Below are 14,355 nucleotides of genomic sequence, written 5' to 3'. Positions count from 1 at the left end.
TGAAAATACAAAAATTAGCCGGGTATGGTGGCACATGCCTGTAATCCCAGCTACTCGGGAGGCTGAGGCAGAAGAATTGCTTGAACCCGGGACGCGGAGGTTGCAGGGAGCCGAGACCATGCCATTGCACTCCAGCCTGGGTGACAGGGTGAGACTCTGTCTCAAAATAATAATAAATGAAAAATAAATAAAAAGAGTTTATTTTATTTTATTTATTGAGATGGAATCTCACTCTGTTGCCCAGGCTGAAGTGCAGTGGTACCATCTTGGCTCACTGCAAACTCCGCCCTCTGAGTTTAAGGGATTCTCCTGCCTCAGCCTCCTGAGTACCTGGGATTACAGGCGCCTGCCGCCACACCCAGCTAATTTTTTTTATTTTTAGTAGAGACGGGGTTTCACCATCTTGGCCAGGCTGGTCTTGAACTCCTGACCTCATGACCACCCACCTCGGCCTCCCAAAGTGCTGGAATTACAGGCGTGAGCCACCATGCCTCGCCTATTTTATTTTATTTTTTAAAGAGAGAGAGTTTTGCCGGGCGCGGTGGCTCAAGCCTGTAATCCCAGCACTTTGGGAGGCCGAGACGGGCGGATCACAAGGTCAGGAGATCGAGACCATCCTGGCTAACACGGTGAAACCCCGTCTCTACTAAAAACTACAAAAAACTAGCCGGGCGACGTGGGGGCGCCTGTAGTCCCAGCTACTCGGGAGGCTGAGGCAGGAGAATGGCGTGAACCCGGGAGGCGGAGCTTGCAGTGAGCTGAGATCCGGCCACAGCACTCCAGCCTGGGTGACAGAGCGAGACTCCGTCTCAAAAAAAAAAAAAAAAAAAAGAGAGAGAGTTTTGCTATATCACCCAGGCTGGGCTCAAGTGAGCCACTTCAGCCTCCCGAGTAGCTGGGACTATATGGGACGTGCTACCGTGTCCCGTTTTAAATGTGCTTAATTATATGTTTAAACAATGAGATTCTTGGCCTGCTGCAGTGGCTTACACCTATAATCCCAGCACTTTGGGAGGCCGAAGCGGGCAGATCACGAGGTCAGGAGTTTGAGACCAGCCTGGCCAACATGGTGAAACCCCATCTCTATTAAAGATACAAAAAATTAGCTGGGCGTGTTGGTGTGTGCCTATAATCCCAACTACTCGGGAGGCTGAGGCAGGAGAATCGCTTTCATCGCTGCAATGAATATTTTGTATAAATTTCCTTGTGCACAACCCGGGAGGCAGAGGTTGCAGTGAGCCGAAACCGCCCCATTGCACTCCAGCCTGGGTGACAGGGCGAGACTCCATCTCAAAAAAAAACAAAAACAAAACAAAAAAAAAAACAGATTCTTTAAATAAAAATATTAAGTCAAAAATTTATACAAGCAGGACTTGAGAACGGGAAAGACAATGAATGTGAATGACTCAAGTTTGAAAAATATTGCCATATGGAGTATGTCATCTTGGAAGAGCTGGGCTGGTAAGGAATAAAGGGTAGGATTTCAACAGGCGGAAAGTGAGAATCTAGAGGGAACAGCATCAGCCAAGATATGTGTAGGAACAGAAAGCATTTGGGTAAGTGAGGACAGGCAGGGAGGAGGGGCTGGAAGGCAGGTTAGAGCCAGAAGCACTGAGCAGCAGGTAAAGGGGATGACCACATGGGTGCTCATTTGTAAAGATGGCTCAGTTATGGATGCACAGGCCTCAGCCCCCAGTTAGGTGAGCCTGTGCCCCAGAGAGGGTATCTGGGGAGCACACACCACACCCAGGTACAAGCCAGCACCCCTGATCTTGGACTATGCTCCCTGACATCAAACTCCTTTAAATAAGGATTATGTCTGTCTTTTTTATTTATTTTACTTTTTTTTTGAGACGGAGTCTCTCTCTGTTGCCCAGGCTGGAGTGCAGTGGTGCGATCTCGGCTCACTGCAAGCTCTGCCACCCGGGTTCACACCATTCTCCTGCCTCAGCCTCCGGAGTAGCTGGGACTACAGGTGCCCGCCACCACGCCCGGCTAATTTTTTGTATTCTCAGTAGAGGCGGGGTTTCACTATGTTAGCCAGGATGGTCTCGAACTCCTGACGTTGTGATCCGCCTGCCTCAGCCTCCCAAAGTGCTGGGATTACAGGCGTGAGTCACCGTGCCTGGCCTATGTCTGTCTTTTTAAGATCAGTATTACCCAGAAAAAAACACGAGCTTGATTACTCCAAGGATTTTCATTCAGTAAGCTGTGGGTTTTAAGAAGCCAAGGAGGAGAAGAGACAAGCTGACTATTCTGACTTTAGGGGGAGTTCTCGATGGTTATCACTTGTTGCTGGCCCTCCTACTTCCCCAGAGAGGAGAATCCAGCCAAGCTGGTCGGCAAGAGCCCAGGGTGGGTCCAGAAGGAAGGCTTCCTGCAGTGAAGAACTCCAGTGCTTTTGGGGCCACCTGCCAGATATGGGGCACTGTCCCCACCTCTTCCAGGTGCAGATGAGGTGTTGAACTGGGCCCTTCTAAGAGGAGGGCACGGGGGCAGTGCCTTAGCAGAGCTTCTAACCTGCATAAGTGCCTTCAATGCCTTTCTTTCCTGCCACATCACCAAAAAATATACTGTTATTGTTGATTAGCTAGCCTGTCTCCCCACCGGAAGGGCAACCTCAAAATGGTCGTTTTCTCTCTCCTGATTTGTTCTCCTGAAACAGCCAGCAGGGCAGAGGGGTTACTGCTCTGCAGTGATCACAGCTGGCTCTCTGCCAAATAAAGAACTGGAGTATATAAACTGATAAGATTCCAGGCTTAAAATTGTATGGAGTTATTTAGATACCAAAATATCTAAATTTCTAGGAATCCTGATGGTTTATGGAGACAAAACGAGGCTATAAGAAATTTCATTTGTCCCAGAAATTTGGAGTACATAATCAATCACCTGTAGCGAAAAACAAGGGCGAATTTTTTTAAAGGGTCAGCACCTGAGAAGCTGCCCTATCAAATTAACCTACTTATTCCTGAATCTGTCACTGGTCACTGTTTTTCATTTATAGAGCAAGGACTTTTTAAGAGAAAAATTAGCATCCCCTTTGTAGAAGGATGGAAATTACTAATGTGCCAGTGAAAGCACAGCAAAGAGTCTTTCAGTGCACTCTCTTTGCTTCTGTTCTGAAGTTACTAGCTATAAAAGCTGTTTTGCCATCTGAAGATTCATATTCTACCCATACGCTGCATCCCTAGTGGAAGGTGAGCTGGAGGTCACAACAGCGCAATCCAAAATGCCCTTCACTTACTAAACTCTTAAGTGAAAACACATCATTGAACAGATGCTCTCTAGCAGAGCCCGACATGAAAATTTTTCAAGACCCAAACCACCATCAGCTCTGAATTTAAGATCAGTTGGTTTTGCCCCAAGCCTTAGGAAGCTGCTCCAACTGAACTGTGTTTTAGAATCATCTTCAGCTTAATTGTCCACTATCTACTAAAGCTTCCTGGAGAAATTCCCTTCCTCACATCAGTGTGAGGAAGAGCTCTACTTCTTTTAATCAACTAGAATGGTTTTTTATTTTTCAGAAAGTATGAGATCTTCTAAGGTACTGTGTTTCCCATTCTGCTTTCAGAGCCAACCTCCCTAACTCTGAAGGTTGAAATAGTACAGATTTCTGTATAAAACCTTTCCCCAGACCACTTGCTATTCTACTTTCACTTTCCTTTTACATGGATGTCTTTATTTTCATCTTGTTTCATATGGTTATGTATCCTTGTCAATCTGTTGCAAATTCTTTCTGGAAGAGGTAGGACGCATAAAACCAATCAATCAAAAGATCAGTTCCAGAAAGAAAGATCAGTATAAATATGTCACTCATAGGAGCACTGCCATCTGCACCCAAATATTCCTACAATCCTCATGAAATAAATACTACTCCTGCTCCTATTGTTCTCTGCAACAACAGAGACAGTCTCTCAAACCCCGATCCACAACATACTCATATTTTTCTTTTTTTTTTTTTCTTTTTTTTTTTTGAGACGGAGTCTCGCTCTGTCGCCCAGGCTGGAGTGCAGTGGCCGGATCTCAGCTCACTGCAAGCTCTGCCCTCCGGGTTTACGCCATTCTCCTGCCTCAGCCTCCCAAGTAGCTGGGACTACAGGCGCCGCCACCTCACCCGGCTAGTTTTTTGTATTTTTTAGTAGAGACGGGGTTTCACCGTATTAGCCAGGATGGTCTCAATCTCCTGACCTCGTGATCCGCCCGTCTCGGCCTCCCAAAGTGCTGGGATTACAGGCTTGAGCCACCGCGCCCGGCCTTTACTCATATTTTTCAGAGGTCTTCTATAAATCTAACAGATGGGTCAGGATGGTTTGATGGCCTATCCTCCCTCCCTTATATAACTGCATCTCTCTCTTCCTCCACTGCATCTCTCACAGACATTCTCTTTAGCTGAAATGCAGGAATCCTCTCTCACTCTGACAGTTGAGGTTCCAGAATTGACCATGGATGGTCAGTTCCAGGTTGACCATAACCACAGCAGAAAGATTCTCAAGGCCCATCCCTGACTTGCTTTAAGCCACCAGACTACGGAAATCCCAAAGGACATGGAGTCACATCTTATTCAAGGGTTTGATTGACGAGTTAGCTCCTGATAGAAGTTAGACACAGTCAAGATTTAAATCTGGCTATCCTTTAAGTCACTTGCCACACACATAAGGTTTTATGGCTACAACCTGTCATCTGTCCTTGGCCAATGTCTCTTCTAGGCCCTCAGTTAATTCTTCAGTGTCTTTACCGAGCATGTTGAATCCTCTAACCTACTTGCCAAGCCAACTGAAAAATGTGCTCAATATTTTGTCAGTGGGAAGGACATCCTTGCGATCATTCACACACCCCTTTGGAGGGCTTGTTAACATGCCCAGGCTGCACTACGCTGTGGGGTAGTCACTGCTGGTTCAGAATATAACAGCAGCCTCTGAGACTCAGGGGATATTTGACAATATTTGGTTGCCACATTTGTGACTGCCACAACTGAGCGGGTAAGGCTGCCATCTGGCTGGTAGAGGCCAGGGATACTGGAAAACATCCTCCAATACACAGGACTAAGAATTATCCAGGGCAAACTGTCAGAGTGCAAGGTTGTGAAACTCTGGACTCGGTTAAGTTAAATGCAGTAAGATTAAAAGATTAACAGCCAATACGGCCAGACGCAGTAGCTCATGCCTGTAATCCCAGCACTTTGGGAGGCCAAGCTGGGTGGCTCACCTGAGGTCAGGAGTTCGAGAACAGCCTGGCCAACATAGTGAAACCCTGTTTCTACTAAAAATACAAAAATTAGCCAGGTGTGGTGGCGGGAGGCTACTCCCAGCTACTTGGGAGGCTGAGGCAGGAGAATCACTTGAACCCGGGAGACGGAGGTTGCGGTGAGCCGAGATTGGGCCATTGCACTCCAGCCTAGGTGACAAGAGCCAAACTCTGTCCCCCCAAAAAAGCCAATACACGTATCTACCATACTTCATTTTCTAGTGCCCTAAGAAGCACTCAGTATTCTGGCACCCCACCCAAATAGTGTCCTACTACTGTAAGAAAATACACTTGGAGATGCCTAGGTGGCATGAGGGGAGGAAAGAGATGCTGCAATCATCCAAACCTTTGAAATGAACACTTCTTTTTTTTTTTTTTTAGAGGGAGTCTTGCTCTGTCACCCAGACTGGAGTGCAGTGGTGCAATCTCGGCTCACTGCAACCTCCGCCTCCTGGGTTCAAGCGATTCTCCTGCCTCGCCCTCATTAGTAGCTGGGATTACAGGCACCTGCCACCACGCCCGGCTAATTTTTGTATTTTAGTAGAGACGGGATTTCACTATGTAAGTCAAGCTGGTTTTGAACTCCTGACCTCAAATGATCCACCCGCCTCGGCCTCCCAAAGTACTGGGATTACGGGCGTAAGCCACCATGCCCAGTTTGAAATGAACACTTCTAACCATTTGAGACTTGTCAAAAGAGAACGAGATGTGTGTGGAATGGAGCAATGAAGGACCATTTGACAAGATCCAAATGTTACCAAACACTTTGGGGAAATAAATGAGCATACTGGAGAAGAAGCTGCTCAGACTAAAAATGACTTGGTCACTAAAAGTAACCACCATTTTCTAAGAGACTTCTCTTTCTGTACTCAGAATCAATCATATTGGATACCGAGCAGGTTAAAGGTAGGTAGGCCCGTGTTTGAGTCCAGGTCCTGTTCTGTGACTAGCTAGGTAACCTTAAACCAAACACAGCTTCACTGTGCCTGTCTCTCAGTGTGTTAGCGGGTCACATAACTTTTGGTTTGTTTTGTTTAAGGGTCATATAACTTTTGATAGTAAGTGTATGAGGTAGGATTCTAAACCAAATTAAGGAAACTGGAAATGGATACAATCACTTACCATCCTGTTTGGGAGACGGTTCTTTGGGTTCCTTCTTATTTTTTCGACCCTCCCGCCCAGAATGGTCTTCTCCTAAATCTATGACAAGTTCGCTCTCTGAATCGGAGTCCAGGCCCAAATGGACTGTTGGGGAATCCGTCTCATCTTTTCCCTTCAGTTTATCCTTTGTGGGGTGAGGTGAAGGCTTTGCCTTTTCAGAAAAGTCCTTCTCAGGCTCAGGGCTGGCCTTGTCCTTGACTGCTCCAGGGTCTGTCTTCTCGCTGGCTGGTGATGTGCTTTTCAGCTCCTCTTTAATCTCCACTGGGTTTGTAGGCTTGGGCTTTTTTTTAACAGCAGATGGCTCTTTGTCCATCCGACAACCCTCTTTGTCCTCTGTGTCTTCTGGCTCGTTCTTGGACTTCTGCTCATCATCACTGATATACTCACTATCGCTACTATCTGACTTCTCAGAATCCTCCGAATCGCTGTGCTCTACGGCCGTATAAACATCTTCCGAGATTTCATTTATGCCTAAATTCAAAAAGAAAACCCAGCATGTGGCGTAGTCACAAAATAAAGAGCAGGACGAAAAATGCAAACACTTTCCACAGCAAATGCTGGAATAAGAAAAGCACATTTCAAGTCACATCACATTGGCCTGAATGGGGCCAGTAATAAACCCAAGTGGCAACTGGCTATGGCTGCACTTGCCTTTGGAGAGGGTTTTGGTTGTTAACATTCAAAGGAGACACAGGACCTACCAAAAGAAATTTTAAATTTATATGGCCCTAAATATGTGATGCCAAATTTTTGCAATGTTGATAACTAATTGGGATTACTGAGAATGAGAGGGCTGGACGGGAACAGCAGGGATAAGCTATGCAAACTGATCCAGTTTACAGATTAGAAAACAGAGGCCCAGGGATATCACCTGCCTTAGGACACAAGACAGAGGCCAGGCCAGAACCCTGCATTCCTGGCTCCCCACCAACACTCTTCCCTTGGGTTTCCAAAGCGTTAAAGTTCTTGATCCTTTGTGTCTAGACCAAAGAAAATAAGCCAAAGCCTTAAAGCAGAGGTTGCAAACAGCCCACAAGCCACATCTAGCTTGCAAACATGTTTCATGGGAGAGGCACTGGTTTGCTCCACAGAGTATCTTGTCTGCTTTTAATTTATAAATGTGTTGTCCAATTCACAAATCAGGAAATTTCACATAGAAATCAAAGCAGGGGCTTCTGATGAAAGAGCGGAAAATCTAGCCGCTCTGGGTCACCAGCCTGCCAGGCATTGGCTGGGACAGGAAAGCCAATGGCTCCACTAGGCGGGGGACACACTTGTCTCCAGGTGACCCGGGTGCCCGGCCCTCCCTCTTGTTCCCTGCACTCATGTGGAAAGTCAACTGCCACTCGGTGTGCATTCCACTGGTAAAGGAGTCAGGAGAAAAGTCACATAATTCTGTTTCTTTCAAAAGGGAGAAGCACAAACTAGCAGGTATTTCACAAACAAAATGGGCAAAAGCACATTTCTAACAATAGTTCCATTTAACCCATTTACGGCTCCTGCTCCCAACCATATGTTATGCCATCATACTGTAGGTAATAATACTATATCCTAAACTTTTGGAAAGAGGAAAGAAAACCCAATCAAGTCTGTACAATCTCTTCATTCTAGAGCAATGGCCACTGTGAATGGTGCCACTGTCCGACCCGGACACACCAAAAAGAAACCTGCAAAAGTATCAGAGCCATGAACAGCCCAGGGCATGGGGGATCAGCAGGATCATTGGGGAATATATCTGCCTCCACCAGGGTTCAATCAAAAACACAAGTCCAGCCAGGCACAATGGTGCGCACCTCCAGATACTCAGGAGGCTGAGGCAGAAGAACTGCTTGAACCCAAGAGTTCAAGGCTAGCCAGGGCAACACGGGAAGAACACAAGCCAAAATACAAACCCCCAGATCTGGTATAAGTCTGGGATCCTAGGTTTGTGCTACTGGTAGCTAATGATTGGAAACAAGAACGAAAAGTGTAACCACATATGTGATAGGAAAAGCTTGGGTACTGGAGTCCAAAGGATATGAATTCAAATCCTGCTCTTCTGTTTTTATTACTGGTTGACCTTGAACAAGTTATTTATCTCTCTGAGCCTCAGTTTCTCTATCTGCAAAATGGGACTGATGAAGTATCAACCTCCCAAGACGATCTATATGCAGTGCTTAGCATAGTGTCAAAGGAAACACTCAGTAAATAGAAATAATACAATTCTTCTTAGCAATAAAAATAAATCAACAGCTGGACCAGCTGCATGGAAGGACCCAAGAGGAAAATTTAAATGGCATGCCAAATTTCACCCATGCCACCCAATGTCCTCATCAAACAAGCAACCCAAAGGGAAGTGGTGTCCTCTGGACAGCCCCAGATGGTCTCTAACTCTAGCTGCTTTCTCACCTGAAGATGCTCAGAGAAACTTGCTCTCCAGGGGCCCAGCCATCCCCAACTTCTTTACAAATGCCCTCCTAGCTTTACTTACTTATTCAACAAACATTCCAGAGCATCTACCATGTGCACAGACCAAGTACCACAGAGAAGGCAAATCCTCATAAAACAGCTTCCCTGCCCTCAAGGAGCTTCCAGTCTGGATTGGGAGAGACACCTCCACACAAAGGGAATATTGCTACTTCTGAGCAATAAAGTACCAAAGGAGGAGGGCAGATGGGGAGGGCAGTCAGGGAAGACTTCCTGGAGGAGGTGAGATCTGAGCTCAGCCTCACAGAAGGCAGGATTCAGGTAGGCATTATGAAGGCAGGCAGCACAGGGAAGAGGAAGGAAGGCAACAGCTACAGAAGCAGGGTTTGCCAGGTAGGGAGGAGACCAGTCTGGAGGGAAAGGGTTTCGTGTCGGACACCTGCAGAACACACTCGCTACTGTGTGGAGACACTGATGTGTACTGAGAAGGAGAGCAGAGGCAAACTCAGAAGATCCTCATTCTGCTTGTAAACCTTGATGCTTCAAACCTGTATCTCGAGTTTCCAGGCTGCTTTCACCAAAGAATAAACTGATGAGTTCAAAGAGTCCTGAATTAACTATCAAGTCTGAAGTCTTTTGCCATAAGTGGAAATATATTTTAGCTGAGCAAATCGTTCAAAGTTAAAGCAGCTGCTAAAAGCAGCCAGGATTCAACCTTGATTTCATCAGGGTAGTATCCCTACCAGTAATGATAACAATGATACTGCTGGAAAAAAAAAACAAAACCAAAGATATACCTAATTGTGCTTTGCAACTCTCTATGGTCTTGTCAAGATTCAGCTGGAACCTGCTACGAATCTGGCGCTTGGGAGAGATGAGAGGAACAGGGGTGGACTGTTGCTGGACCGACTCGCTCAGCTCCTTCAAATCCATTTCGGCTTTGCTTCGATCTGAAAGAGACCATCACACCCTCGTAAGATCAGGCACACACCATGCTCATCACGGAGCTTTGTCCTTGCAAAGTCAGAGCAAAACACACATTTTAGAACACGGGGAGGGGGGATACTTTTTTGTCATTTGTCCCAACAATATCATCTGCTCAACCACATGGGGTGACATGAAGATAATGGCCCGCGTGAACATGTTTGGCAGGTTTAAACAGTCCACTGAACAATCGTCTGGGTGACTTTCAATATTTAAAATGGACAATCCCAGCCAGATGGCTCAGTGTGTGGAAGTCAGCATCATTAGGGACCCTCCAAAGACAAAGGTTACGGGCAGATATTCAATCTCAATTTCAGTGAACAAAGCAACACCGAGCCTGGTCAGGGTGTACTTGTAACTTCAGGTCCAGATTGAAGAGGACTTGTATCCAAGAAAGATGGTGACCCCCTCGAAAACACCCTGACAATTGGGGGCCCTAGATGCCTATTTGCCAAGGAGGCTTCAGTTGTCATTCTCAGTGGACCCAGTCTGGGGTAGAAACTAGGAAGAGCGGGGAATATAGGATAGGCAGACTTCCAGCCAGTGTGCTGTGGCTCACAGCATCTACGTGAGGCAAGGGGAACAGATTAGCCCTGGATACTCAACCATTGTCTAACAGGTCTCGCTCTAAGGTCCTCAGCCTAGTCACAGGCAGAGGTCTCTGGGGGGGTGACTCAGGCCGGAGGTCCTGTCCCCTCACATCTGTGAGGGCTCTTTGTAGGACCAGCAGGACAGATTCCAAAGAGTCAGAGAGCTTCCATTTCTTGGATACCTTTTTCACCTACTCCAGCGCCCCCTATTAAGAGTTTTAGTGGCTGCAAAGGTCCCAAAAGCAACAAGCGACTCTGCACGTGGGGCCTACTGTCCTCCACTGTGCCTGCCACCCTCTGGCATCCCCTCCAACCCAACTAAAGCAAAGTATGGGGCATCTGTCCTACCCCAGCCGATCCCAGAAAATAGGTCAGAAAGCAGGTGGCATCCAACCAACCCACAAAGAGGAGAAGCCACCTCTGAGCCTGTTCCCAACAGCCATCAGCTTGCTCCCCGGACTTCGCGCTTCATCTCCCTGCTCCCTCCACACCTCAGGCCACCTCCATTCATTGGGCTATGAAAGAGGCCCCGGAATCTAGTGTGAGAGCTGGGCTGGAAGCACTGTTTAAAGCCATCACTTTCTCCTACCTTCTTCCTTTGGCCTGACCCAACCACTTTCCTGTTCACGCAGTAAGGGGAGTTCTCAAACACTGCATACCCAGAAATTAGCTCCTTCAAAGTGACCAGAAGCAGCCTCCCAAAAGCCCCACCCAATCCACTCACAGGTGACCAGAAGCAATAAATTGCTCCAACTTAATTTTATCAGCCCCCAGGGTAAGATTAGAAAGGGGTCTTTTCTCAGCCAGTTGTGGTGGAATGCACCTGTAGTTCCAGCTACTCAGGAGGCTGAGGTGGGAGAATGGCTTGAGTCAGAAGTTAGTGGCTATAATGAGCTATGATCACGCCACTGCACTCTAGACTGGGCGACAGAGCAAGACTTTTTTTTTTTTTTTTAAAGGAGGGAAAAGACTGGTCTTTTCCCAAATCACACTTATAGACTGCCCCTCCCAGACCCAGGGAGGTTCCAGAAGGTGAGTGCTCAAAGCAAGCAGAGACACTATCCCTATAATTCAAGAAAAATACCAAAAACAGTATCTGTATGTGCATGCATGTGTGTGTGCACGCGTGTGCATATGTATGTACATGTGCACTGATCATGGCTATAAAGAGAGGCTACTAGAGACAGGACTGCAGACATTCACACAGCCACCTCTGAGAGGGAGAAGAATGTGCAAATTGACTGCAGTGGGGCCGGGCACAGTGATTCATACCTCTCCCAGCACTTTGGGAGGCAGAGGCAGGAGGACTGCTTGAGGCCAGGAGTTCGAGACCAGGCTGGGCAACATAGCAAGACCCCATGTCTACAAAAAATACAAAAAGTAGCTGGGCTTGGTGGTGCACGCCTGTAATCCTAGCTACTTGGGAGGCTGAGGTAGGAGGATTGCTTGAGCCCAGGAGTTTGAGTATGCAGTGAGCCATGACTGCGTCACTGCACTCCAGACTGGGTGACAGCAAGATCCTGTCTCCAAAAAAAAAATTTACTGGAGAAAGAACTAGAAAACTCTTTATACCTGTCTCTGTCTCTGGCAAGAGATCTGAAGTAGCTTAACAAAGAGAAATTATGGAGTAAAATAATTTAAAAAAAGAACAAGGAATGAGGAACATTAAAAGAAAAGGGAGGAGCACCTCTGCCCAGTCGCCCCACCATCTAGGAAGCAAGAAGCGCGCCTTTGCCTGGCTGCTGCACCATCTGGGAAGTGAGGAGCGCCTCTGCCCAGCCCCCGCAACGTCTGGGAAGTGAGGAGTGCCTCTGTCTGGCCGCTGTGCAACCCTCCAGGTGTGAAGTGGCAGCCTTGTGTGTGATCTTTCTGCCCTCCCCAAGTCTGCATTTTCGACATTAAAGTTTACTTTTAAATTAAAAGTTTATTAAAAAAAAAATAAAAAAAGAAAGAAAAGAAAAATGCCGGGTGTGGGGGCTCGCGCCTGTAATCCAGCACTGTGGGAGGCCAAGGTGGGAGGATCACTTGAGATCAGGAGTTCAAGATCAGCGTGGCTAACATGATGAAATCCCGTCTCTACTAATAATCTAAAAATTAGTCAGGCGTGGTGGTGGGTGCCTGTAATCCCAGGTACTCAGGAGGCTGAGGCAGGAGAACACTTGAACCCAGGAGGTGAAGGATGCAGTGAGCCGAGACCGCACCACTGCACTCCAGCCTAGGCGACAGAGCAAGACTCTCTCTCAAAAAAAAAAAAAGAGAAAGCCCAGATTAAAGAGTTCCAGTAGGCAGGATTCAAGGACTTAACAGCTGACTTGCATGCAAATGTGACAGCAAAGCGGGAGGGATTTGAGGCCTCCCTCAGACTTTCCACTTTCAGAAATGAAGAAGCGTGCTAGATTCCAAAGGGAAAAGCCAGCTTTTCAAGAATAAAGATGGAAACATATCTCACAAAAATACTTTCCACGGCTACCCAAGTGACACGTTCATCAGTGTCCTCAATATTCCTATATACTACTAGATTACACAGTTACCAAAAAAGTTTACAAAAGAGACCAACAAACTTTCTCTGTAAAAACTTGGAGGCCGGGCGCGGTGGCTCAAGCCTGTAATCCCAGCACTTTGGGAGGCCAAGACGGGTGGATCACGAACGAGGTCAGGAGATCGAGACCATGGCTAACACCGTGAAACCCCGTCTCTACTAAAAAATACAAAAAACTAGCCGGGCGAGGTGGCGGGCGCCTGTTAGTCCCAGCTACTCGGGAGGCTGAGGCAGGAGAATGGCGTAAACCTGGGAGGCGGAGCTTGCAGTGAGCCGAGATCCGGCCACTGCACTCCAGCCTGGGCGATAGAGCGAGACTCTGTCGCAAAAAAAAAAAAAAACTTGGAGAGGGCCGGGAACAGTGGCTCACACTTGTAATCCCTGCAATTAAGAGGCTGAGGTGGGCAGTTCCCTTGAGCTCACATTTGAGACCAGCCTGAGCAACATGGTGAAACCCTGTCTCTACTAAAAATATGAAAATTAGGCCGGGCGCAGTGGCTCAAGCCTGTAATCCCAGCACTTTGGGAGGCTGAGACGGGTGGATCACGAGGTCAGGAGATCGAGACCATCCTGGCTAACACGGTGAAACCCCGTCTCTACTAAAAAAAATACAAAAATCTAGCCGGGCGAGGTGGCGGGCACCTGTAGTCCCACCTACTCTGGAGGCTGAGGCAGGAGAATGGCGTAAACCCGGGAGGCGGAGCTTGCAGTGAGCTGAGATCCGGCCACTGCACTCCAGCCCCGGCAACAGAGCGAGACTCCATCTCAAAAAAAAAAAAAAAAAAAAAAAATATGAAAATTAGCCAGGCATGGTGGCACATGCCTGTAATTCCAGCTACTCAGGATGCTAAGGTGGGAGGATTGCTTGAGCCCAGGAGGCAGAGGTTGCAGTGAGCCGAGATCACGCCACTGCACTCCAGACTGGGCAAAAGAGCCAGACCTTATCTCAAAAAAATAAAATAAAAGCCCAGAGAGTAAATATTTCAGGCTTTGCAGGCCATACAGGCTCTGTTGCAAAAGCAGCCATGAACACTACATAAACAGATGGGTGTGGATGTGTTCCAGTAAAACTTTATTTGCAAACACAGGTGGGGGCCAGATTTGGCCTGAAAGCCGTAAAATCTGCCATCTTCTATACTAGTCCAGTGACTGCCAACCCTGGCTGCACACCAAAATTGCCTGTAAAGTTTCAGAAATTCCTGAGGCCTCAGCCCCATCCTCAGAGACTCTGACTCAACAGGCTGGGGGGAAGGCCTGGGCATCAGCCTTTGACAACCTTGCCAGGAGGTCGGGCGCAGTGGCTCATGCCTGTAACTCCAGCACTTTAGGAGGCCAAAGCAGGTGGATCACCTGAGGTCAGGAGTTCAAGACCAACCTGGCCAACATGCTAAAACTCCGTCTCTACTAAATATACAAAAATTAGCCAGGCGT

The 14,355-nt window shown here is 47.4% G+C and overlaps 1 protein-coding gene across 8 annotated transcripts in view; it reads right to left on the bottom strand.

The window, feature by feature from the left end:
- ZMYND8 (zinc finger, MYND-type containing 8) overlaps window positions 1-14,355 on the bottom strand; it is a 163,406-nt gene that overhangs the window by 32,367 nt on the left and 116,684 nt on the right. For all 8 annotated transcript variants that reach the window (XM_011928843.1, XM_011928842.1, XM_011928846.1 and 5 more), the window contains 2 exons: window positions 9,609-9,761; window positions 6,367-6,876 (listed from right to left, as the gene is read on the bottom strand). In XM_011928843.1, coding sequence (XP_011784233.1) covers window positions 6,367-6,876; window positions 9,609-9,761 — 663 coding nt within the window. The remainder of the gene's footprint in view (window positions 1-6,366; window positions 6,877-9,608; window positions 9,762-14,355) is intronic.

The sequence above is a fragment of the Colobus angolensis genome, unplaced genomic scaffold (genome assembly GCF_000951035.1).
Source record: "Colobus angolensis palliatus isolate OR3802 unplaced genomic scaffold, Cang.pa_1.0 Scaffold8, whole genome shotgun sequence".
Taxonomy (NCBI): domain Eukaryota; kingdom Metazoa; phylum Chordata; class Mammalia; order Primates; family Cercopithecidae; genus Colobus; species Colobus angolensis.
Note: the sequence above shows the minus strand (reverse complement) of the source record. Positions and strands in the feature narration are given on the sequence as shown.